The 25,399-nt window shown below is 36.2% G+C and overlaps 1 protein-coding gene across 10 annotated transcripts in view; it reads right to left on the reverse strand.

Annotated features, from left to right (window-relative positions):
- Positions 1–3,861: 3,861 nt before the first annotated feature.
- MKLN1 (muskelin 1) overlaps positions 3,862–25,399 on the reverse strand; it is a 328,108-nt gene continuing 306,570 nt past the window's right edge. For 9 of the 10 annotated variants that reach the window (XM_038556486.1, XM_038556487.1, XM_038556485.1 and 6 more), the window contains 4 exons: positions 25,002–25,141; positions 20,796–20,898; positions 14,490–14,544; positions 3,862–4,217 (listed from right to left, as the gene is read on the reverse strand). In XM_038556486.1, coding sequence (XP_038412414.1) covers positions 4,096–4,217; positions 14,490–14,544; positions 20,796–20,898; positions 25,002–25,141 — 420 coding nt within the window. In that variant the 3' untranslated portion in view covers positions 3,862–4,095. Of the gene's footprint in view, positions 4,218–10,726; positions 10,782–14,489; positions 14,545–20,795; positions 20,899–25,001; positions 25,142–25,399 lie in introns of all 10 variants that reach the window. The other variant, XM_038556484.1, reaches the window with a different exon arrangement.

Below are 25,399 nucleotides of genomic sequence, written 5' to 3' on the forward strand. Positions count from 1 at the left end.
ACAAAAACCTTTGAGTGAGAGAGCCCAAAGATCTAATCTACAAGTATTGTCATATGCAGACCCTATAGGATACTCTCCAATAATCATAAACTTTTTCTGAGGAAGCATGCAATCTCAAATCAAGGACAATTTAAATAACTTAAAACTTAGTAAAAATTCAGGCCAGAATTTATGCAAAAGGATGAAACTGCAGATGGTCATGGATTTTTAAGAAAAGAAGGGTTATGAAGGCTATGTTTTTTATAGCTAGATGACTGTTTAGAGTACACACTGTAATGATCCCTTCTCATACAAATCACTTCAAACCATAATTCTCAAATCCTAGGTAACATTCAACTGGCTCAAGAGTTAATACAACATTCACTCAGGAAGTAAGTAAATGACCCATAATTACTGAATGAATTCCATATGGTGTTAAGAATAATTATGACTTCCTTATGTTATAACCATGAAACTGAGTATAATTCAGAGAATAAAATCAGGAATATGCTCCCAAGTGCTTTTTGATCCACCAAACATCATTCTTAATGTAGTTTTTATTTGTAGGTTAGATTTTTTTTTATTTTTATTTTTATTTATTTATTTTTTAAATTTTTATTTATTTATGATAGTCACAGAGAGAGAGAGAGAGAGAGAGAGAGGCAGAGGGAGAAGCAGGCTCCATGCACTGGGAGCCCGATGTGGGATTCGATCCCGGGTCTCCAGGATCGCGCCCTGGGCCAAAGGTAGGCGCCAAACCGCTGCGCCACCCAGGGATCCCTAGATTTTTTTTTTAATATTTTATTTATTTATTCATGAGAATACACAGAGAGGAGAGAGGGAAGCAGAGACACAGGCAGAGGGAGAAGCAGGCTCCATGCAGGGAGCCTGATGTGGGACTTGATCCCGGGACTCCAGGATCACACCCTGGGCTGCAGGCAGCAGTAAACCGCTGAGCCACCGGGGCTGCCCCTGTAGGTTAGATTTTAAAACGTTTTTATTATATAAAATCCTGTTAATGTATTTCTAGCATTTTTAAGGCAGATGTGTGAAGAGATCCGCTAGAAGGATAAGCTGGGAACCATTTCTATTCAACAAACATATTTCACCCCAGAATGTTGTTTTATAATCTTAAATCACTGTGGTTTAAATTCAATAAGCCTTTCTGTGATAAATCAGTGAATTGATTCTCTAATGTTTTATATCAGTTTCTACTTATTAGATATGGACAGGTCAGGTTTAGCATCAATGAAAACCAGGTCTAAAAAGATGATCTTGTGAAAAGCTAAGACAGCCAGCTTGCGCACTTAGGCACCCAAGTCTGGAGTCCTTTGCTTGAATGAGATCAATATATCTGAATTAATCAAACTGGCCACATGAGGTCTCTGTTATTCCACAGAATACAAAAACATTTTAGATGTAGTTTTCAAATCAGGTAATTTCTCATGAAGTACAAGCGATGAAAATAATGTTGCAGATCTAGTTTACTATGTTGGAATAATATATTCCACTGGGAAAGAGAGCAATGGGAATCAAGTTGAAGCTACAGATAATGAAATGGAGTAAACTGTATCCTGCTAGCGAATGCATCTAAAGTATCAGCCAATTGTTTCAACTGGGACTCACTAAACTAGAATGAAAGCATTTCAAGGAATGAAGCACAGATAATTTGGCATACCTAAACACCGTATCTAAATACCAAATTAGATGATTTAAATTATAATATACTGCTGGAATTCTTGGAAATATATGTAGCTCCTCACTAAATATATAAACAAGTTTCAAATCAGGTCTGTTGTGAAATGTGAGCGATGTGTTGATCTTGGTCCTGGATATTATGAAGCCTTACATTCTCTTGCAATCGTTGTCAGCAAATGCTCCTTGAAAGCCCCATGGTACAAACTCTACCTACGCAACAACCTCCTCAACAGAATATCTCACTTGGGCAACACTGAATGGCTCACTATGATTCAGCCCCATTTGAATATGTTAGTGAAAAAAAGTTAATAAAAAGGTAAAAAAAGTTCCACCTAAATAAAGTGACAAAAGATAAAATTAAAATGAACTTATGTTAAAAAGCCATTAGTAGAGAGTCCAGGAAAAACAAAAACAAAATCACAGAAGAACTGAGTTTCTTCCAAATCTACGGAACTCATGAAAAAAAAGTGACAAAAGAAAGTGCTGTAGAGACAAATGGTGGAGGTAGCCGAATTTCATTTGGTTAGTGTGTTCAAAGTGCCAGAACTCATGGCAAGCAAAACTTGAGCTTTTACCAAGTTCTTTACTATCAACTCTCTGATTTCTATGTTTCCATAAAACAAGATTCAATAGGCTACAATATTTGGGATAATATTTTATGTTCTTGACTGTCTGGGGGACTGTCATTTTATGAAGCTGTACAAGAATGTAAGTAGATTCTATTTGTTTACCTATAAAGTCACTTGATTATTCTGTAGCTGCACAATTTGGTACTTAGTAAATTACATTCTATACCTCTCACAAAGTAAGATACAGATCTAATTGTGTAATAAATCACTACGGATAGCTTTGGGATACTTGGAAAGCTAAGGAGCCCAAGATTCAAATCTAGAATTAGGAAAAACAGATTTCTGTCCATTCCCAAAAGCAGTGAAACCAAGCAATGAAGACAGTGAAGAGGGGTCTCAGTCTCATTCCTACACATGAGACTTTTCGAAAGTGCAAGTCAAAGTCTTCTCTTTCTTTGGTGAGGCCTAATCTTGCTACTCAGGGACATTCCACAAAGTCTTTTGCTTTTCAGAGCTACTGACTGATGGACATTTATTGTACTGTCTGCTTTAAGCATGGTGGGCATCAGTTGCATACAGCACATTTTGAGCAAATGCAAGCACTGGCCAGGTGTGGGCTTCCTACACTGCACTCCACAGCACCCCATGGAATGATACATACATACCTCTATCTCCCACAAAAAAATGGAACAGTGGGAAAGCCCATCTGCCTTTTTTTTTAATGAAAAAAATAACTGCACCATTATTTTATTTTTCTCCACTTAAAAGCCTATGTGTGCTTCACAAAATGCCTGTCAGCTGTATTCCACTGGACAACTACACACCATTATTCTTTAAGGTATCAGTATACAGAAGCAGATGTGGGGAGCCAACGTATATGGAAATAAACAAAAGCATAGCTCTGGAAACCCACTTTCCCAAGTGGAAATGCTACAAAGAGCACAAAGGGAGAATGGAATCAGCTCTACCAGAGGAAAGAGTCATTTTCTTCCAAAACTTGCTACAAAGACATCAATGAACATTTAATCACTACTAGAATCTTCTTGCTGGTAATTTTTATATTGGCTCTTAAAGGTTCTGAACTATAATCTCCTCAGTTTAAGGTTTCTGTGACTCAAAGCTATTGTAATATCCACTATAAAATATGTCATTATAGAAATACTATATACCAATCTCAGATAAGTACCTGGATCAATCATGGGTTAGTTTTTAGTTCTATGACAAGGAGCATAAATCTGAGCCCTCTGTTCCTCCTACTGTTTAATGCAATACAAGACTCTAATCGACAAAGACACATATATCACTTTAACATACATCATTTGCCCTACAGAACTATATACTTTTAAGAATGAAGGAAAGAGGTAAACAAGTGACACCACTTACAAGCTGTTGTGTGATGCAAGGTAAAGTGAAATGGGGAAGGAGGAGTAAGAAGAGAGGCCAAACCAGCCAACAATAAAACCCCATTCTTCCAGCACTGGGTCTGTCAACACGCTTACTTGCCCCAATTTTATAAAAATGAAATAAAAATCCGAAAAAGGTAAACTGCCTGATTATTTTGTCTTTTGTACTTATTCGTTCTTAAAAGTTAAAGTAAGAAAAAAATATATATATATTTAAATGGAAAGTATATCAATTTCACTTTATTAACCTAATTCAGGAAAGGGATGAGGAGAAAGGGGCTGAGGTTGGGTATGAAGGAAGAGGGTTAAAACTTGTGACAGTAAAGATCCCTTCAAAATTCTGGTGCAGTCCTCAATCACTGCAGCCTAACTGACGGTCAACAGAGTTGAACTCCAAAATACTGAAAGCAGACTCCTGTTCTCCATTTCTGTCCAGTGATCTTCGGTTACAGTGTGATGAGGTCTACCAGGTTGCCTTTAGGAGGAGTCATGCTGTCAGGAAAGAAATTTACTAAGGTGTCAAAGAGCTGAGTTCTTTGAGCATAGGTGTGATCCACATCGGAAAAGCCTGGTAAAGGAGAGATACAAAGAAACTCATTGATTGTGTCTAAAACATGTAACAGTGAAACTAGTTGAGAAAAGCAAAACCAAATTTGATTTCAAAACTAGACAGAGGTCCTGAACCCAGTTCTATTAACCTGGCAGTGATGTGATCTTAGGTGAGTTAATCAGCCGTTCTGCAACTGTTTCTACAGCTGTAAATTTGTGTTAATCCTGCTTACTTGATGGTGTTACTGTGCATATTAAATATAATTACACTAGAAGCACCTGTTCTAACGACTGGCTTTAGAACAGTCATTAGACTGTTTTGTAACTAGTAACTTTAGTAACTAATACTGATTTCTCTTCTTTCCCTTATAGACATTCTCTTCTTCTAGTCCACTGAGGCAGTTTCACTTCTCTTTTCTGCCTTTATAATGCTTTTGACCCACCAAAATTTTTTTTGATAATAAAAATACAATAAAATCAGAGGTGCCTGGGTGGCTCAGTCAGTGAAGCATCCAACTCTTAGTTTTGGCTCAGGTCATGATCTCAGGGTCCTTCCATCGAGCCCTGCATTGAGCTCACTGCACAGTGTAGAGTCTGCTTCTCCCTCGCTCTCTGCCCTTCTCCCCGTTCTCTCTCATAAATAAAATCTTAAAAAAAAAAAACACACAAAAAAAATCAAAACGAAAAATATACTAAAATCACTTTCTTTAGCAAGTGGTTGAAAATCATTAGGGTCCTGAGAGTGGAAGTGGTCTCAGAGAACTGAGTGAAAACTCAGATGAGGAAAATACATGTACAATAACATAGAAAAGAGTACCTGGCACATAGCAAATGCCATACATTTGTGGTACTATGCACTGGGCTCTATGTCAGGCACATGCCATGTGAAAAATTGAGCAATGAACTACTTTTATCCAGATAAACATTAGAAAGTGGATGAAATTCTTAAAAGGTGGGGACCATGGAACCAAAGCATTTTCCCCCCCTTCAACCTCTAGAAAACATGTAATTTTCAAGTTCATTCCAGCCAAAGGAATATTCAGTGAGATGCTTCCTTCCTTTAGTTAGCTGGTATATTGCTTTAAGTTGCTTCAAATTTCTTATGTACATATGAAGTAGGAAAATAAAGTAGTTTTATTATTTCTCCATTCGTGAAATGGCTGAGACATAAGAGCCCTACTGAGTACCATAAGACCTAGAAATAGTGCCAGAGTTATATATGCCATGATATTCAGTGGAAAACTATTTCAAATTGGATCAATTTTCATTCAACCTACAATACAGTTTTAGGTACACTCTGTTTTTTCCTCTTGTAAAGAACATGAACAGAACAGAACATTGCCAAGGATACCAGTTTCCTGGAAGGAAAATAAACAATGCCTCAAGAAAGATACATTCCTTTTTATTAAAAAAATTTTCTTACTCTTATTTTGAGGACAGGTGTTTACTTCTTTGGAGCTTAAGATTTAGCAAAGAAATAGCATGGAAATGAATGGAAGGAAATACTCTAAAATGTAAACAAAGATATCTCTGAACGATGAGATTATTTTCTCTATTTTATGCTTTTCATCGTTTTCTAAAATTTTGAAAAATTTCAAACTCCTAGAAAAGTTTCAAGAATAGTACACCAAACAGTTATATACCCTTATCTAGATTACTTGTTAACATTTTGTCACATGTGTTCTCATTCTCTATTTGTTTGTATCCCACACATACTTTCTTTGTATAACTATTTGGGAGTAAATCGTAGACATTTTCAGCTCTAAATACTTGGGTTCATTTCACCTAAGGACATCACTTAAATAACCACTATATAATAAACATATATACATATTCATATATTAAAACAATGTTTTTGTCCCAATAATCTTTTTATAGTCATTTTCCCTACTCATCTAAAATCTAAAACTCAATCCAGTATCAAACACTGTGTTCAGCTTTCTTTGGCCTGGAATAGTTCCTCAGCCTGTTTTTTTATGACACTGATATCCTTGACAAGTATGGAGCAGATACATAGTTGCAGAATGTGCTGAATTAGGGTGGTCTGACTGCTTCCTTGTGCTCAGATTGAATTTATGCAGTTCTGGCAAAAATACTACATTAAGAGTATTAATGTAGTCCTTCTCAGTGTATCATGTCAGGAGGCACAGGCTATCAGTTTGTCCCAATGTTAACTTTGATCACCTGATTAAGCTGGAATAGCCAGATTTCTCCAGTGTGAAGGTATTCTTTTCTACAACTGCAATTAGTAATATATATATATATATATATATTTTTTTTTTTTAAGTAAAATAATTTTTGAAAAGTTTTAAAGTAGGCTCCTCACCCAACATGTGGCTTTAACTCACAACCCTGAGATCAGGACCTGTGATCAAGAGTCAGATGCTTGAGTCACTCAGGCGTGCTCAGCAATTAGTAAAATATTGGTGAGAAGAGCATTTGAGACTATGTGAATATCCTGCTCCCCAAAAAGGCTTACACTCAATATTAGCCCTCACTCATTAATGATTCTTGCTAAAACAATTACATCTCAATAAAACCACTGATGGTGTTTTCCTAACTCTACAATTCCTTCTGCATTTGTTGACTGATACTAATTATAATTTATTTTTATTTTTATTTATTTATGATAGTCACACAGAGAGAGAGAGAGAGAGAGAGGAAGAGACACAGGCAGAGGGAGAAGCAGGCTCCATGCACTGGGAGCCCGATGTGGGATTCGATCCCGGGTCTCCAGGATCACGCACTGGGCCAAAGGCAGGCGCCAAACCGCTGCGCCACCCAGGGATCCCATGATATTAATTATATAAAGAGCTTTTCTTTTTCCTCTATTTTATTTGTTTACATGACTATGTACTCATGGATCCTTTTCTTGTTCAATATATCATATTTATTAGCCATTATTCGTTTTAATACTTATTGTCGCAGTTTTGGCCAGTGAGTGTTCTTTTGAGCTGGTTTCTGTCTTTAAATGTTCCCATTGATTTTTGAGCATTTCCTTATTTCTTGGCATAGCAGATATCCAGGCTCATCTTTACACAGCTTTAGAAGAGCTACAGATTTTTTTGCTGAATCAGCTAGAATTTTTCCAAAGAGCCCTAATTCCTTTCAGTGGTGAATGATATTTAGAAATCAAGATCAATTAAAAAAAAAAAAAAAAAAGATCAATTGTGTTAACTGCCAAGGGTGGTGTTGTTTCTAGGCCTCTACAGGTATGTACAATACATATTATATACGCAGGTTTTTATTTATTTTTATTATTTTTTAAATATTTTATTTATTTATTCATGAGAGACAGAGACAGGCAGAGAGAGAAGCAGGCTCCATGCAGGATGCCCAACGCAAGACTCGATCCTGGGTCTCCAGGATCACATCCTGGGCCGAAGGCAGGCACCAAACCGCTGAGCCACCCAGGGATCCCTATACAAAGCTTTATTTATTTTATTTTATTTTATTTTATTTTATTTATTTTATTTTATTTTATTTTATTTTTTTATTTTTTAAAGATTTATTTTTATTTATTTACGATAGACACAGAGAGAGAGAGAGAGAGAGAGAGAGAGAGGCAGAGACACAGGGAGAGGGAGAAGCAGGCTCCATGCAGGGAGCCCGACGCAGGACTCGATTCCGGGACTCCAGGATTGCGCCCTGGGCCAAAGGCAGGTGCCAAACCACTGAGCCACCCAGGGATCCCTACACAGCTTTTTAAAAGCAAAGTCATGAGTTCATGATTTTGTTGATGATTCCCATTTTTAAAGAACTCTACAGGAGGGCAGCCCCAGTGGTGCAGTGGTTTAGCACCGCCTGCAGCCCAGGGCATGATCCTGGAGACCTGGGATCGGGTCCCACGTTGGGCTCCCTGCATGGTGCCTGCTTCTCCCTCTGCCTGTGTCTCTGCCTCTCTCTCTAGCTGTGTCTCTATGAATAAATAAATAAAATCTTAAAAAAAAAAAAAAAAAAAGGAACTCTACAGGATTCTTCCTCTCCTTATCCCATTCCCTATTCACAGTATCTCCTTTCTCCCAGTAGGGAAACTAACTCCCTATAGCATCATCATATTTACTTATTTGTTCAATGTAAAATACATACAATATATGTTCCAGGATTACTATACTCATACCACTACTAGCAAAAAGTCAAGATTTCTTTGCTTTTATTGTCTTTAGAATATATCTCACTAAGAGTGTAGTCTAAGCATTGTAACATTATACTGAAAAGCTTTCTCTCTTTTCTTCCTCCTATTGTGTGGTAATATTACCCAATGGTTGTAGTCAACTTTAGGATTTTTCCCTTTTTTGTTTTATTTACTTTCATTCTTATAAAAAACTAATGAAGCAGTTATCACAAATTCCCCTTTCAGATGAGACAACTTAAGAGATACTCAGTAATTTAGTAAGATCTCACAGTTGGTGAGGGAAGAGAATGGAATTTGAATCTGTGTCTGACTCCAAAATGCATTTATTTATTTTTATTAACTAAAATTAACTGAGGGCTTAAATTGTACACAGTGTGCTAAATTCATTTAACCCTTAGAAGAACATGTTTAATTTATTTTTTGGCTTAATATTTTTAAATTATTGGAGTATATATAGTTAACATACAATGTTATATTACTCTCAGGTATACAACATAGTGATTTTGATTTGACAATTCTATACATTACTCAATGCTTCTCATGGTGTGATTACCATCTGAACATGTTTTATTTTTATTCACAATTTACCAATGAGAAAATTGAAATTTATACTATCATTAGATGAATGTTTACATTAAGATAGATCCCATTACGGAATACCATGTATCACTTAATATGAATACAATAGATCTAATGTAGTTTCTTAAAAACATCTCCAAGCCACATCATTAAATTTTAAAATGTTATGTTGTAGAATATTTTACATTGTTTAATAAATAAAAATGGAACACACAAAATTATCTGGGTATGTCTGTGTGTGGGTACAGTCCATCTTTATTATGCACAAATTCTTTATTTGTACATTTGCCTACCCACTAAGATGTACCTGTAACCACAAAACCAATACTTGTGGCACTATGTGGTCATTCACAGACACGTGGAGAGCAGCAAACATTTGAGTCACCACAGGCACACATTGTCAGCTGATGGTGAATTGAATGATGCTCTGCCTTCTTTTATTACTTCTTATACTATAAACAAGTGTCCTTTTCAATCTATTGGTGTCTTGTTTTTCGCATTTTTGGGCTTTTTGTTGTGATTTCACTGCTTAAAATGGTCCCCAAGTGTAGTGCTGAAGTGTTCTCTAGTGTTTTTAAGTGCAAAAAGCCCATGATGTGCCTTATAGAGAAAATACACATTAGATAAGCTTTGTGCAATGGATCAATAATATCAGGAACCTAACTCTATGTCCCATAAGAACAATGATTTAGTATTCACTAATTCAGTATTCCTTGCGACTTTACAGAACATAACTACTGTAAATAAAGAGTATCAACTGTATTTATATGTCTATGTATATAGTTGTGTGTGTGTGTGTGTGTCCATGTGTAAAGATCTTCCAGATATGAGTGGTTACACTTGAGAAGGGACAGAGGTTGAGGAAAGTTGTTCAAGGAGAACCTTAAGCTTTATCTGTAGTCAAAGTTTTTTTTTTTTTTTTTTTTTTTTAAACAACTTAAAAAGGGGCAGGCAGTAGGAAACTCATCAAAACTACAATAACAAAAAAAGATTTGAAATCTCATACTCCTAATCAGTGTTTCTCTCATTTCATTTTCACCATAAAATGCAATGAGGAACTAATCACTCAGAGTAGTAGACACTGGTAAAGCTCAATGAGAAGTAGTATGGTTGGTGGTTTAGAGAGTGAGCTCTGAAGCCATACTACTAAAGTCTGTATCCTAGTTTTGTCATTCATTAGCACTATTCCCGGGCAAGTTACCTAAGCTTCTCTGTGTCCCAGTTTCTTCCTATATAAAAGCAGATCACTTCATAGGATTATCATGGAGATTAAATGAGTTTAAGACATGTACAGTGCTTAGAATAGTACCTGGCCCCATAGTCGGTGTTCAATAAATACCAGCTATTGCTTTATCACTACTACCATGACTGAAGACAACAGATGCTCTAAAAAAGAAAAGTGACCTATTAAGAATATACTTTTTCTTTAAGATTTATTAATTAATTTATTTGAGAGAGATATGGAGAGATATGGAGAGAGAGAGAGAGAGAGAGAGAGAGAGAGCTCAAGTGGGAGGGACAGAGGGAGACAGAATCTGCAGCAGACCCCTTGCTGAGCTAGGAGCCTAATGCAGGGTTCAATCTCACAACACTGAGATCACCACCTGAGGCAAAATGAAGATTTGGATGCTTAACCAACTGTACCACCCAGGCGCCCCTAGGAATATACTTTTAATTTAACATCCTATACAGACTAGGTAATGTTTTCTATTTATGGTAAAGAAGAAATAGCAAGAAATCTCCTTTTTCTACTGGATACAAGTTTGTTTATTTTTCTATTGCTAGTAATAAACTTACTGTTATATAAAAAGTACCTGTAAACATGAGGGCTACAGACAAGAGAGGCTGAAGAAAGTATCCTCCTGAAATCTAAATTTGGTGGATACAGCAAAAGTATAAAGGTTAAAAGGGCACAGTAAATACAGTGAAATTCTTAAGGTTCCTCATTCATAAATGTCAACACATGACAAAAAGCACTACTTTAGGCATAAGATGTTTTAAACATCTGTCTGAATTCATATTTTGCACATCATATTTGGACCATAAAAGTTCTAAAAAGAGGTGTGAAGATCAAAAAAGGCAAATATACACTATAGACCATATTTTTCCTACTTGTCACATACTTGCTGAAAATACACTTAAACTGCTCCAGTGCATACTTTCTGAAACAAGATACAGCTCTAAAAATTAGCAAAATGTCTGAGTTCAAGTTTAAAAGTGCCAAAGCCACCAGAAGCTCTAAATTAAAGATCCTCAGAGGTTGTTTTTCTCTGCAGTCATTTTTCAAAATGAAGATAATGCCAGCTGTTTTTAACTCACTTTCCACCTTTCTAATTCTTTAAATTACATAGGACATTAATACTTTTGTTTAATTTCAGTAAGAGGTTAAGATAAGCAATTCCAAAGAAAGTCAGAAAGTTCGGCAGAGGGGTACCTGGGTGGCTCAGTTAGTTAAGTGTCTATCTTTGGCTCGAGTCCTGATTCCAGGTCCTGGGATTGAGCCTGGCATCCAGTTCCCTGCTCAATGGAGAGTCTGCTTCTCTCTCTGCCCCTCCCCCTGCTCATGCTCTCTTTCTCTCTCAAATAAATAGAAAACTAAAAATCTTAAGAAAGTTTGGTGGAAGCAAATTTTTTTTTGGAGAATTTAGAAAATGACATATTTAGTTTATCTGTACATGAAAAATGTATACGTCTAGGCACTCGACTGGCTCAGTAGAGCATGAAACTCTTGATCTTGGGGTTGTGAGTTCGAGTCCCACACTGGGTGCAGAGGTTGCTTAAAAATCTTTAAAAAGATGTATACATATATACATGAAATAATCCATTTGATTCCAATTCTTCTTCTTCTTCTTCTTCTTCTTCTTTTTTTTTTTTTTTTTTTAAGATTTACTTGAGAGAAAGAGAGCATGTGCACATGCACGCACAGGAGTGGGGGCAAGGGGCCCGGGTGGCTCAGCAGTTTAGCATTGTTTTCGGCCCAGGGAGTGATCCTGGAGACCCGGGATCAAGTCTCATGTCGGGCTCCCTGCATGGAGCCTACTTCTCCCTCTGCTTGTGTCTCTGCCTCTCTCTCTGTCTCTGTGTCTCTCATAAATAAATAAATAAAATCTTTTTTTTTTTTTAAAAAGGAGTGGGGGCGAGGTGGGACTGAGGGGCAGGTGGAGAGGAAGAGGGAGAGAAGCAGGCTCCCTGTTGAGTTCGGAGCCCCATGTGGGGCTTGATCTCATGAACTTGAGCCAAAAGGAAGAGTCGGACACTTAACTGACTAAGCCACCCAAGTGCCCCAAGATTACTTTTTTAAGGGAGGTAATAATAATAGTACCCTGAATGGAGCACTTACTGTTTTATAGTGCTGTTTTCCATAATTATTTCACTTAATTCTCTCAACAATTTGAGGTAAATATTCTTTATTACCTCCATCTTATAGATGGTGAAATTATTAGGTGACTTTGCTCAAGATCATTTTTGAAATTAGCAAGAGCCAGAGCAGACAGCTGAACCTAGATTCTTTTTTTTTTTTTTTTTTTAATTTGGGTCCAAGTATACCCGACACAGTGGAGTAGGGACTTGGACTGAACCTAGATTCTGACTCTTAACCATTCTCCTATATTCTCGTCTCTTAACTACTGCCTACTAAGACATACTGCCTCTCTTCAGACAAGGCAGGAAATAAAACCCCACAGGAATTTTCTTTTTGTATTTTTTTCTGTTGTTTGTATTGTTTTCCGTGTATCCAAGATTTGCCTGGAATCCAAATAAAACCAATTGTTCCTGATAAAATATATCAGCTGGCAGTGAACGGGGCGGAGACCAAGGAAAGGAGTTCAGCTAAAGGTAAAATATTTGCTGACACCAGCCTAACATATTTAAATAATTGCCAAGAAATTCTTGTTCTAAAGGCTGAATATAAGTCAGCCAGAGACATTTTAGTGCTGCCCACCAATAAAATAAAAATAATGGCTCTGGGCTGTGGTATCCATACATAACAAGGCACATGTTTACTCAAACAAGTATTTATGTGCCACGCTCCTAACGTATATATCACTAAATCTCTGTTTCAAATAATGAAATTCACAAGGATATAGACTTTCTAAAATAATGCTTATACCTAGGTTCTCCATCACAAGGTTAAGATCTCTACTGGCTTCAAAACATTTGTGTGTATGGCATAGTGGTAAATGATTATCTAAATTTTCAGAGAGCCTAAGTTTTTTTTTTAATTAATTAATTAATTAATTAATTAATTAATTAATTTATTCATTTATTCATGAGAGACAGAGAGAGAGAGAGAGGCAGAGACACAGGCAGAGGGAGGAGCAGGCTCCATGCAGGGAGCCCGATGTGGGACTCGATCCTAGAGCTCCGAAATCATGCCCTGAGCCAAAGGCAAATGCTCAACCACTGAGCCACCGAGGCGTCCCAGAGAGCCTAAGTTTTATAGCAGTCTGCTTGGCCCTGCACTGTGGAATCCTATGTATTCTCAATTAGAACTCAGGACTAGAGTTGCCTAGATCAGTGAAGAAGCCTCTCTTTCCTATTCTTTCCCATCCCATTCATAAACACCAGAATTATATGTGCTGTGTTTTCTTCTTGAAGGTATGTTTCACCTTTAGGAGACAAAAGGGTAAACAATGAAGAAATTAAATTGATATCCCAAAGTGTTATTTTATTCCAGAGAGAAAGAGCAGTATCTATATACACATACTAGAAAATTTCAATATTACTGCTCAATTCTAAGGCAAATAATAATAGCACAGGCATCAATGGAATTAATAAGCATTCACCATGTGACCATGTTTTATGACAAGAGGAAAGCTAAAAATTCCCATATTTCAAAAGCCTACAATCTTGTTGAAAAAGTAAAGCTATCATAATGACTTATCCTAATGAAAAGATTCTTAAGAATTCACCTGAATAAAGCTCTGGGTTGTGGAACTTCTACAGATTCCCCACTGCACTATAGTCTAGCTCACTTTAATGATTCATTAATACCAAATGAGAGTATTCCTAAATGAAGACTGACGCTCCTATTTGGGGTGCCCAAGTAACACTGGAGTTTCAAGTAGAATGTATCTTAAACAATTAAGGTAACAGCATAAAAAACTCCCATTTTCAGGAAAGAGATAATGCATTTTCTCAGATCTCACAAGATTTTTCCCATCAACATTACTCTATCACCAATTTGTTGATCCCACACAATTCCACAAAGAACAGAGGAAAAATCATTCAATCAGTAAGTATTATCTCACGGTAAGTGTATCAGTAATATAGTCTACATTCAGAAACAATGCTAGACAAGTTAATTTGTTTTGATTATGCTTCTACTGCCATGTGTTTGCATAATAACCCAGCAACTGGTGTAACAGGAACTGCAAACTAATGGGGACTGATGTGTGGAAAGAAAAGAACTCTGTAACAGGTTATTAGAAATTTTGCACGCTACCTTGAAACTTGCTCCCCTGAAACTTGCTCTGTTTAGATGAACATCTCACCTGATGTTTCATTTAAAAGAAACTGAAACCCAATCCCCCAAGTGCTAGGGCATCTAAGCTGGGTAAACTGCACTGGAGTACTTACCTAGAGCTGTAAAATCTGAACCAGATTTGAATAGAGCTGAAGCTAGAAGCTGAAACTGTAAAAGAAAAATAGAAGCAAATTAGTTGAGCACATTAGAGAAAAATATCATTTTGGCCACTTATTAGCCACTGTATGTCCCTGAATATGTGCTGCTTAAGTCTATCCACCAAATAGTAGCAAGAACAACATCACATTTAGATTAAAGAATATGCTGATTTTTCTACTGGATTGCTTTCCAAAAAACTGGACCACCTCTTGGAATTATTTTTATTTTAAAAATTTATTTAAGTATGTATTTGTGAACAAACAACAAAAATTGAGAATATTTAGAACTACTTATTTAGGGATCCCTGGGTGGCGCAGCGGTTTGGCGCCTGCCTTTGGCCCAGGGCGCGATCCTGGAGACCCGGGATCGAATCCCACGTCGGGCTCCCGGTGCATGGAGCCTGCTTCTCCCTCTGCCTATGTCTCTGCCTCTCTCTCTGTCTCTGTGTGACTATCATAAAATAAAAAAAAAAAAAAAAAAAAAAAAGAACTACTGTATTTAATTTGGGAGAACTATTTATCTTTATTTTGAATGAGGATACTAGAAAATAGGTAAGTTAAAGGATTGAGTAGACCAATGAGTAGAATCTCAATGGAATTACTTAGCACTTTGTAAGACCTAAGTGGTTGATACCACTGATTCCTCAGGATGTATTTTATACCCGTGCTTCCAGCCTTTAAGATTTCAGGTATCACTCACACTAATAATATTCTGTCATTCGGCAAGGAGGTGAATGACTGATTTTCAAATGTTAAACCAACCTTATATTCCTAGGATAAATCCTCACTTGGTCATTGTACATTAACCTTTTTAAATATTGATAGATCTGATTAGCTAAAATTTAACTAAGAATTTTGCATCCACATTCCCAAGTATTGGTCTATAATTTTCTTTGCTTGTAATATTTTTGTCGGGTCTTTAATATCAGAGTCAACTTGCTTCATAACAGGATATACAAAGTGCTCTGTCTTCCCCTGGTTTCTTAGAGTCTGTGAAGAGTTGCTATTTTTACTTCCTTAAATGGTTGACTGAATCTGCAGAGATAGCCATTAAGAACTAGTTTTCTTTATTAGAAAGTTTTCAGTTACAAATTCAATCTATGTTTGTAATTGATATGGAGTTCCTTAAGATTTTCTTTTTTATTTTTCCTTAAGATTTTCTAATTCCTCCTGTGTCTGTTTTGTTGTGTCTTCCAAGGAATTTGTCTATTCCATCAAGTTGCTCAATTTGTTGACAATTGTTCATAAAACCTTCTTATTCCCTTTTGTGTATATAGGGTCTGTAATGATGCTCACAATTTATATTTTCACTATTATTTTCTTCGTAAGTCTTGCTATTTTATTCATCTTTTCAAAGAACCAACTTTTCACTTTTTTATTTTTATTTATTTATTTTTATTTTTTTTCAACTTTTCACTTTTTAAACTTTTTCAATTGTTGCCTGTTTCACTAATTTCCTATATTCTATTTATTTGAGGGTTAATTTGTTCCTCTTTTCTGACTTGGAAGGTGAAAGATAAACCTACTGGTTCTACATACAGAACGCTAGGGCAAAAACCATTATTTCAATAATCTGATTAAGTGGAATTGATATGTACTAGCCTAGGATTTTAACAGGTATCAAGTGATATTACACAATCTGAGTAAAGCCAGACTTGAATATCCAACTATCACCTCAATGTATAAAGTTGGCTGATTCACAGGCATCTCAAACTGAAGATATCCAACATTATACTCCTGATCCCAGTCAGGAGTCCCCACCCATAACCACAAACTGGGTCTACCCAGATCCTCAATTCAATTGATAGTAACTCCATCCACTAAGGCTAATAACTTTGGAGTCATTTCTTTCAAACCCTACATCCAATCGATCATAAAATTCTGTTGGTTCTTTTTTTTAAAGTTTTTTAAAAAAAATTTATTTATTTATTCATGAGAGACACAGAGAGAGAGAGGCAGAGACAGATGCAGAGGGAAAAGCAGGCTCCATGCAGGGAGCCCGATGTGGGACTCACGCCCTGAGCCAAAGGCAGGCGCCAAACCGCTGAGCCACCCAAGGACCCCCCTTTTTAAGTTTTTATTTAAATTCCAGCTAGTTAACATATAGTGTAGTATTAGTTTCAAGTATACAATATAGTCATTCAACGTTCCCATACATCACCCAATGCTTATCACAAGTGCATTCTTTAATTCCCATCACCTATTTAACTCATACCCCTAATCCTGGTAACCACCAGCAGTTTGCTCTCTATAGGTAAAAGTGTGTTGGGGCATCTGGCTGACTCAGTTGGTAGAGTGTGCAACTCTTGCCTTGGGGCTGTAGGTTTGAGCCCTACGTTGGGTGTAGAGAGTACATTAAAAAGTCTGTTTCTTGGTTTGCCTCTTTTTTTCCTCCTCTTTGCTCATTTGTTTTGTTTCTTAAATTCCACATGAGTGAAATCATATGGTATTTGTCTTTTTCTGAGTTATTTCACTTAGGATAATACTCTCTGGCTCCATCCATACCATTGCAAATGACAAGATTTCTTTTTTTTTTTGACTGAGTAATATTCAATTGTGTGTGTATGTATCATTAATCAATGGACACTTGAGCTATTTCCATAATTTGCTTATCAGTAGATAATGCTGCTATAAACACTGAAGTGCATGCATCCTTTTGAATTAATGTTTTTCTATTCTTCGTGTAAATACCTAGGAATGCAATTGCTGGATTGTAGAGTAGCTCTATTTTTCACTTTTTGAGGAACCTCCCTACTGTTTTCCATAGTGGCTGCACCAGATTGTATTCCCACCATTGGTTCTATCTTCTATATACATATTGAGAATCTGCTCTACTTTACTTCTCACTATTTCTACTGCTGCTACTTTGGTGTGCACTACAATAATCCCTTACTTAGATTTCTACTATCTCCCTTATAGGTTACTCTGCCTCCATTCTTACTCTCCTTTAGTCTATTGTCAATATGGCAGTCAGAGTGTCTTAGATCTTAGCGATCTTAGTCAGGTAAGACACAAAGCAGGTCACATCACTCCCCTGCACGATATCCTGAACTGGCTCCTTATTCATTCAGAGTGAAAACAGAAGTCCTAACACTGCCTTACGAAGTCATTCACAATCAATCTCCCAATCCCTGCTATCACCTCTCTGACTACTCTTATCATTCTTACTTCTATTCCAGCTACAGTAGCCTCCTTGCTGTTTGTTCTCCTAAACAAAGCCAGAATGCTCCCACCCTCGGGTCTTTGGTTCTAGTCCTCCCTTTGCCAGGAATTATCTTCCCCAAATTATCTTAGATCATTCCCTCATACCTTTCAAGTCTTTGTGTACATCTCATTTCTAAATGAGGCTTATTAAGAGCATCCTATTTAATATGGCAACTGTCCATTCTCACCCCTTCTAATTCTGATCTCCCTTTACTTTTTTTTATCTCTCTTTAATTTTCCCATAATACCTATCAATACTAATGTACTATATAAATTGCTTATTTAATATGTTTATCATCTCTCATCACTAGTAGTAAGTACTAACGCAGGCAGGTATTCTGTTTGGTTCACTAATATATTTCCTGTGTCTAGAAGAATGCCTGGCATATTGAAGGCGTTCAATACACATCTGTTAAATGAATGACACCAGTACTTTGGAAGCTCAGCAGAAATATAATTAATACAAAATGTGCAATACTGGCTCAAAACTTGTTTTTCTCATTCCTTCTTTATTATAGAATCCTCTCTGAAAATGGCAGAATTAATTTAGGCAACCTTTTCCTGGCCTTTTCTAGAAAAAAAAAAATCATTTCTGTAAGTTTTATCAGCAGTGCATTTCCAATTTAGAATCCACATTCTGAAGAATGAAGGAAAGCAACGGATCATTATTTGGTATACAGCTGGTAGTCCACCATCATTTTTCCAATAATAGGCACAATGATGATTATCATCCTGATAACTAGCCTCCCAAAAAGAGAAAAATCTAAAAACTACTTCTAGTTGCTGATACAATCATTTAATATAATAAAATTTTGTAAAATATACAAAGAGAACAAAAACAAGCTTCTGCAGAAAACAAGTAACAGTAAGGTCTTTTTTGGAAGTAGAATGGTATCTCATAAGGAAAGTGAAGATCTATATACCTCACTAACAAATACTGTAAGTATATATTCTAGAACAGTCATCAAGGGATTTCTTCTCCCAAAACAAAATCCATCTACACATTTTTAAACAAAATAATAATCTCACAGACCAGTAATCCTCAAAGTTAGGAGTGTTTTCTGTTACATAAGAGCAGATGAGAGAATCTTAGGGTGAGGATATCATTTTGAAGAAGTCTCTGGGGGTGATTCTGATGTTGACACACACATGCATAGCATCATTTTAACGAACTTATATTAGGGCTAACCAACTCTTTTTTTTTTTTTTTTTTTTAAAGATTTTATTTATTTATTCATGATAGTCACAGAGAGAGAGAGAGAGGCAGAGACACAGGCAGAGGGAGAAGCAGGCTCCATGCACCGGGAGCCGGATGTGGGATTCGATCCCGGGTCTCCAGGATCACGCCCTGGGCCAAAGGCAGGCACCAAACCGCTGCGCCACCCAGGGATCCCAGGGCTAACCAACTCTTGATAAAGTTTTTAAGAAATGGAAGTCTGTGGCATACAAAATCATAATTTCAAACTACCAAGAAAGGAGAAAAAGAGAAAACTGCTACCAAAATTTTTAAAATGGCTCTGTTTGAACCTGACACACCTTCCTGTCCTGGTTTTTCCCATTAGCTTAGCTTTAAGAACAAACCGCCTGTTTTCTTTGGCCTACTTGCAGCTCACACAGCTGAATTTATTTACTTTGCAATATTTTGTTTTGTTTCAGTTTTAAAAAGTAAGAGAAAAATGAATGTTCCCAGGTTACAGACATTTTAGATAGACTGGAAAAAACAAGGAAATCTATTTATAATTTTCAAATGCATGGTCTAATAAAATGAACATTAAGAGACTCTTTACAACTATGTTCAGTTATAAGCCATAAAAGATAAAACCAAACATAATCTGCTACTTGGCAAAACTATGATAATTTCCCCAATTTAAGTAGTATCATGAATGGACTCAAGATTCAAGGAGAGACAATTAATTAACTGTCCCCCCCCTTCAGGGGGTTCTGAAGCATGTTCTACTGATTCTCCACCTAGGGAAGGGTTATAACCAATACTGAGTAAGAACAATCAGACTTATTCTCACAGGCAACTATGAAAGAGAATCTCTTTGTTTTGGTGCCAAGGATATGCAGGCTCTACTGCTTAAAAGTACAATGAACTTGGTACCTGAAAAGTGATGTAACATTAAATCTGAAACCTGGGTCATTGCTGAACAACAAAAAAGCACTGCTTGATGTTGTTATTACAAAGCCAAAGCAACAGAGAACTAGGAAATAGATGGTAGGGACAGAACTATATATCATCAGCACCAATTCTGTGAGTGGAAGGTAAAATGCATTGCAGTTTAGATGTTGCTAGACGAACTATGAACAAGGATGCTTGGCAGAAGTTAAAAGTGACAAAAGGAATCTCAGAGGTTAGAGAAAGACAGGAAACTCACTGCAGGGGTATTCACACACTGTAGATAAGCAAATATGCCCTAAAAATATTACATCTTTTAGATGTAATTTTGTAACAAGAAACCCCTGAAAAGTAATGATGAAGAAATTAGTATTAATGCTATTACTAGCATTTACTTGGTAGCATTACTACTAAGTTCTCAAGATTAGGGACCCCTGATGAATGAAATCAGTAGACTGTAGTTGAACCATCCTGCTATAACAGTCATATAACTAAATATCAAGATAGCAGGGATTCTACTCTTATCAACCTCTCTTCACTTTCTCCCTACAAAAGAAGAGATTTTGCTTTCTTCTCTATGGGATTTTGAAGTATCAACAGAAAAGTTTATATTGAGCCATTATGTAATCCTTAAGTGAAAGAAGCATGAGACTACAGAAGTAAAAATTTCTATTTCTTTCCCAACATACAAAACTAATGCTGAAGTTAAAACTTTAAATGTGAGAATCCTTCTCTGAATGGATCAAAGCCTTTCTGTGTGACCTGAACCTTTTATCTTCACATGAAAGTAAGCCTATTCAATTTTTATTTCATCTGCTCTGTGCTACTCTAAAGATTATTAGTGTCATCGTATTTTCCTTTAAATATCTAAGAGAGAAATCAGCAAGTAAGAGACTTTTTTTTCATGCTCATTTTCTGAAGTTTATTACCACCTTTACCTCTTTTGTCTCTTCTGGGTCTGAATGATCCACGGTTATATAGAGATCATTTTGTAAGTATTTCAGAGCGCTAAGGGGATCCATCTGGGCCTTTTCTTCAAACCTAGAAAATGTAAACAAGAATAATAATTGTCTGGAGGTATGAAAAAACATCAGAAATGTCATTTAGACCTGCAGTGGAATACTCTGTTCGAGGAGTCATTGTGGATATCTAAAAAAAAAAAAAAAAAAAAAGCAAAAAAACAAAAAACAAAAAACAAAAACAAACAAAAAAACCACAACCTGTGTTTGGGAATTCAGAAGTAAGAATACTGCCATGGAGACGGTGTAGCTGCAGAGTCCCTGGAAATGTAATGGTAATGCCAGGTGGTCATAGGCAGTCACAGTGCTTGAGACTGGGTAGGAGCACTTCTTACACTCCTCTTAAAACTACAAGCTAAGATTAAATCAACTACAAAACACAGTGAACATGTCAAATATTTTATTTAACAGAACTGCGTAAGAGCCAAATATGTTTCATAAAAAACAAGCAGAGATAAAATAAAAATACTGGGTTAGATCTGTGTAATATACATTCTACCAGAGGTGCTTAACAGGTACCTTAGAAACAGAAATTAGTAGTTTCTTTTCAGGAGTATCTTTTTTTTTTTTAAGACTTTATTTATTCATGAGAGACACAGAGAGAGAGAGACAGAAACACAGGCAGAGGGAGAAGCAGGCTCCATGCAGGGAGCCTGACGTGGGACTCGATCCGGGGTCTCTAGGATCAGGCCCTGGGCTGAAGGCGGCGCTAAACCGCTGAGCCACCTGGGCTGCCCCTCTTTTCAGGAGTATCATTAACATTGATTAAAATATATATTTTTTAAACTGATTAAATATTTTTATAAGATTATTTCCTATCTCAGTCAATGATCAACAAAAACAACTGTAGCAACCACTTATCAAGTATGTAATGTGCTAGACACTGTATCATGTATTTTACAAATATTAATTACTTCATTGATCCCTGCTCTAATGACAATAAGTTTATCATCATTTAAAAAAAGAAATGAGAAACTGAGGCTCAGACAATGAACTTGGCCAAGATAAGAGCTAAAAAGTGGCAGAGGTAGAATCAAACGCAGATCTATTGGATTCCAAAGCTGAAAAGAAACAGTTACTTCTCTTTAAAAAAAAAAAAAAAAAAAAAAAAGTCTGCTTGGAACTGTTTATCTATTTAAATAAGATACTGTCCTTTTGTTATGGCATAATTATATGTGGATTTATTTGTAGTAAGTTGGTATGCTTTTCAAAATATTGTACAGAGAGAAAGAAAAAAAGACATTTAGTTTCACTTGGGAAAGGAAAATAATGAGCCTCTCACAATAGTGTTCAGGCTGATGGCATCCATAATATCCTGTCTTTAGAGTTAATCTCAGAGATAGAGTACCTGTATTTCAAGCAGGGCAAAGACTAGCAAAATATTACAGCTTTATTGTATCGGATAGTAACATGACAGTCAACTAGCCTTCAAGCCCTCAAATGAGAGAGTTCCTTAGGCAGAGGTCATTTTACTTTACTATCTTGTCCAAAATTGGTTAGACTCTCTCTCTCTCTGTGTTTCTCATGAATAAATAAATAAATAAATCTTAAAAAAAAAATTGGTTAGACTAGTTTTGGCACCTAAGACAAAAGCAATCCTCTTAAGCTCGCTCAGCAGTTTATAAAGCAGCCTGGCGGAATTATTCCCAATAAGGATACTCTCTCCAGGTAGCCCTAAGACGACACTCTCTTAGAGAATCTGAACATGAGAAACACAAGGGCATAAAAGGCACACAAAACACAGAAGTCAGTACACAGAAGACATGAGATGGTAGGTACATTCCTTCCCTTCCTATCCCACTTTTCTTTCCTTTCCTCCTATCTATCTACCTACTTATTTACCAAAGCCACATCTGTCTGTCTTTGGAAGTATGAGGTTGAGGGAAAGCAGAGTCTGGAGTGAGAATCCATCCCAGGACCCTGGGATCATGACCTGAGCTGAAGGCAAATGCTCAACCACTGAGCCACTCACAGGTACTCTTTTAATATGAAATTAAAATTTAAAAGGTAGGGGGATCCCTAAGTGGCTCAGCGGTTTAGTGCCTGCCTTTGGCCCAGGGTGTGATACTGGAGACCTGGGATCAAGTCCCACGTCGGGCTCCCGGCATGGAGCCTGCTTCTCCCTCTGCCTGTGTCTCTGCCACTCTCTCTCTCTCTCTGTGTCTCTCATGAATAAATAAATAAAATCTTAAAAAAAATTAAAAGGTAATTTTCATGATCCATTCAATTTATATAAAGCAACTTCTATCTATTCTGCCTGCAATGTAGCAATATTCCTCAAACTCTTGAATTCATCTAAGGGTTGGTAGAAAAAAAGGTCTATGTCATTTCAAATATTTAAAAAGGGCCAAGGGTGCCTGGCTGGCTTAGTCAATGGAACATGTGATTCTCTGGTCTTGGGCCGTGAGTTCAAGCCCCACACTGGTGGTAGAGATTACTTAAAAATAAAATCTTTAAAAATAAAAGTTAAAATTAAAAAGTAAATAAATAAGTAAAATGGGCTTTCTACTATCACTTCAGATTAGTACTAGACAAGATTCTAAGATGCCCTAGCGGTTATCACTGACTGCTCTTCTCTCATACCCATATCCAATCCATCATGAAATTCTGTTGGTACAATCTTCAGTTTATATCCAGAATCTTACTGGGCTTTCTTGATCTCTTTCATGGAATGTCTCTTCCTCTGTATTCCCTCAAATGGTGGTTGGTCATCAGATAATACCAACATCTCTCTACTCTTCTCACTCTCTATAAGTAAGCTCCTTTTCTTGTTGATGACTCACAAATATAATAATTGGCCCATGTCTTTCCTCCAAATGCTAACACATAATCTTTAAGACACAGTGCATCAAACTGAACTCATCCTTCCCAACACACAAATCTGTTGTTTCTTTTTTTTTTTACAAATCTGTTGTTTCTGAAGAATTCCCCATCTAACTGAAAACAGCCACAACCTTTTTTCACTCAGTTCTTTTGGAAGAAAACCTAGAATGGTTTTCTATTAAAAGAGAAGTCTGGGTGTGTTATTCCTCTGCATAAAATCTTTCAATGCTCTCCTTTCACTCAGAGTAAAAGCCAAAGAAATTGTGATATGGTAAAGGAAAGGTCTAATAATTTATACTACACGGATTTTATGTATTTCTACTCTATATAAAATATAATATATAAAATTATGTATATAAAAAATAAAAATATAATAGACCCATAAACATGTGCAGATGTATGTGTGTGCATGTGTGGTGGTGATGGTGGTGAAATGATGAATACTGGAGTCACAATACTTAGGACCATCTCCTGGCTATGCCACTTTTGGCTGAGTGACCCTAGATGAATTATGTAACCTATTTAAAAATACTCATTTCTTGTTTTATGAAATAGTGTTAAGAATAGTAACTTACTTAATTGCCTTATGGTAGGAATAATATGCAAGATCTAGCACACAAAAATTGCTCAATAAATCATAGTTATTATCATTAAAGGCTAACCTTCTCCTTCCAAACTGTAAATTTTTCTTACCATCAAGTATTATCAATAACTAAAAGGACAGATATGCTTTTCTATATTTTTCAGTGTCTTATCACCTGCTAGGGCTAAAAAGCAAGCATAATCCAGGAAATCTATATGAAAATGTTTGATTACATGATTTTGCAATTAAATGGTAAAGGTAATGAAGTAAAACCAAAATCATATTTGAAGTTGTATTCTGAAACATCAGATTAGAAAGATACTGTTTAGTCAACTATATCATCGTATTCACTGTTAAGAAAGTTATCAACAGGCTAGGCATTTAGCAATAGTAGAGAGCTGATATAATCTATAGTGACTAGGCCTTGAGTTACTGGAAGCACCTTCACAGAAATTTCTTCCATTTAACAGGTGCAAAATCTCCTTCTATATCTAGACAATTTTAGCATCAATATGTATATTTACTTTGTATCTTCCTTTGAAAGAAGAAAGCAAAAATAAGGAAAATAACAGGGCATTTACAAAAGTCATCTTTACAGTATTTACACTGTCATATTAGTAAATTTCCAAAGGCAAAAAAGTTCTATCTCCAAAGTTGAGGTAATACCAACAATAGCTGATAATTAAAAAGAAAAAGTTTTCAGTATAATATTTTTATACCTGTGTTTTCTTATCAGGTACTTGCAGTGTCTGAGTAAGTAATCTTTTGAAGGCCTACACAACTTCAGTGACCAGAAGTCATCTAATCTCATCTTTGGGGAGCAAGATTTTCCTGGATTTCCACCAAATAAATAATGAACCTAAAATAAAACAAGCCACATTTTAAGATGCATACATACTTAGGAAACTATAGAAGTCATAATAAAATTTCTTCATTTTGGTAGCAATGTGTAACAGTAATAATTAAAACATTATTGCATTTCTACCAAAGGCTTCTTTTGATGTTTCTCACTTCCATTTTACTTTAAAGTACTGTGGCTACTTCCTTAAACTGCATTTCATATTAAAGATGAGTTGTATTACCACAATTATACTGACAATGGAAGACATGAAGCAAA

This window comes from Canis lupus, chromosome 14 (assembly GCF_011100685.1).
Source record: "Canis lupus familiaris isolate Mischka breed German Shepherd chromosome 14, alternate assembly UU_Cfam_GSD_1.0, whole genome shotgun sequence".
NCBI lineage: Eukaryota > Metazoa > Chordata > Mammalia > Carnivora > Canidae > Canis > Canis lupus.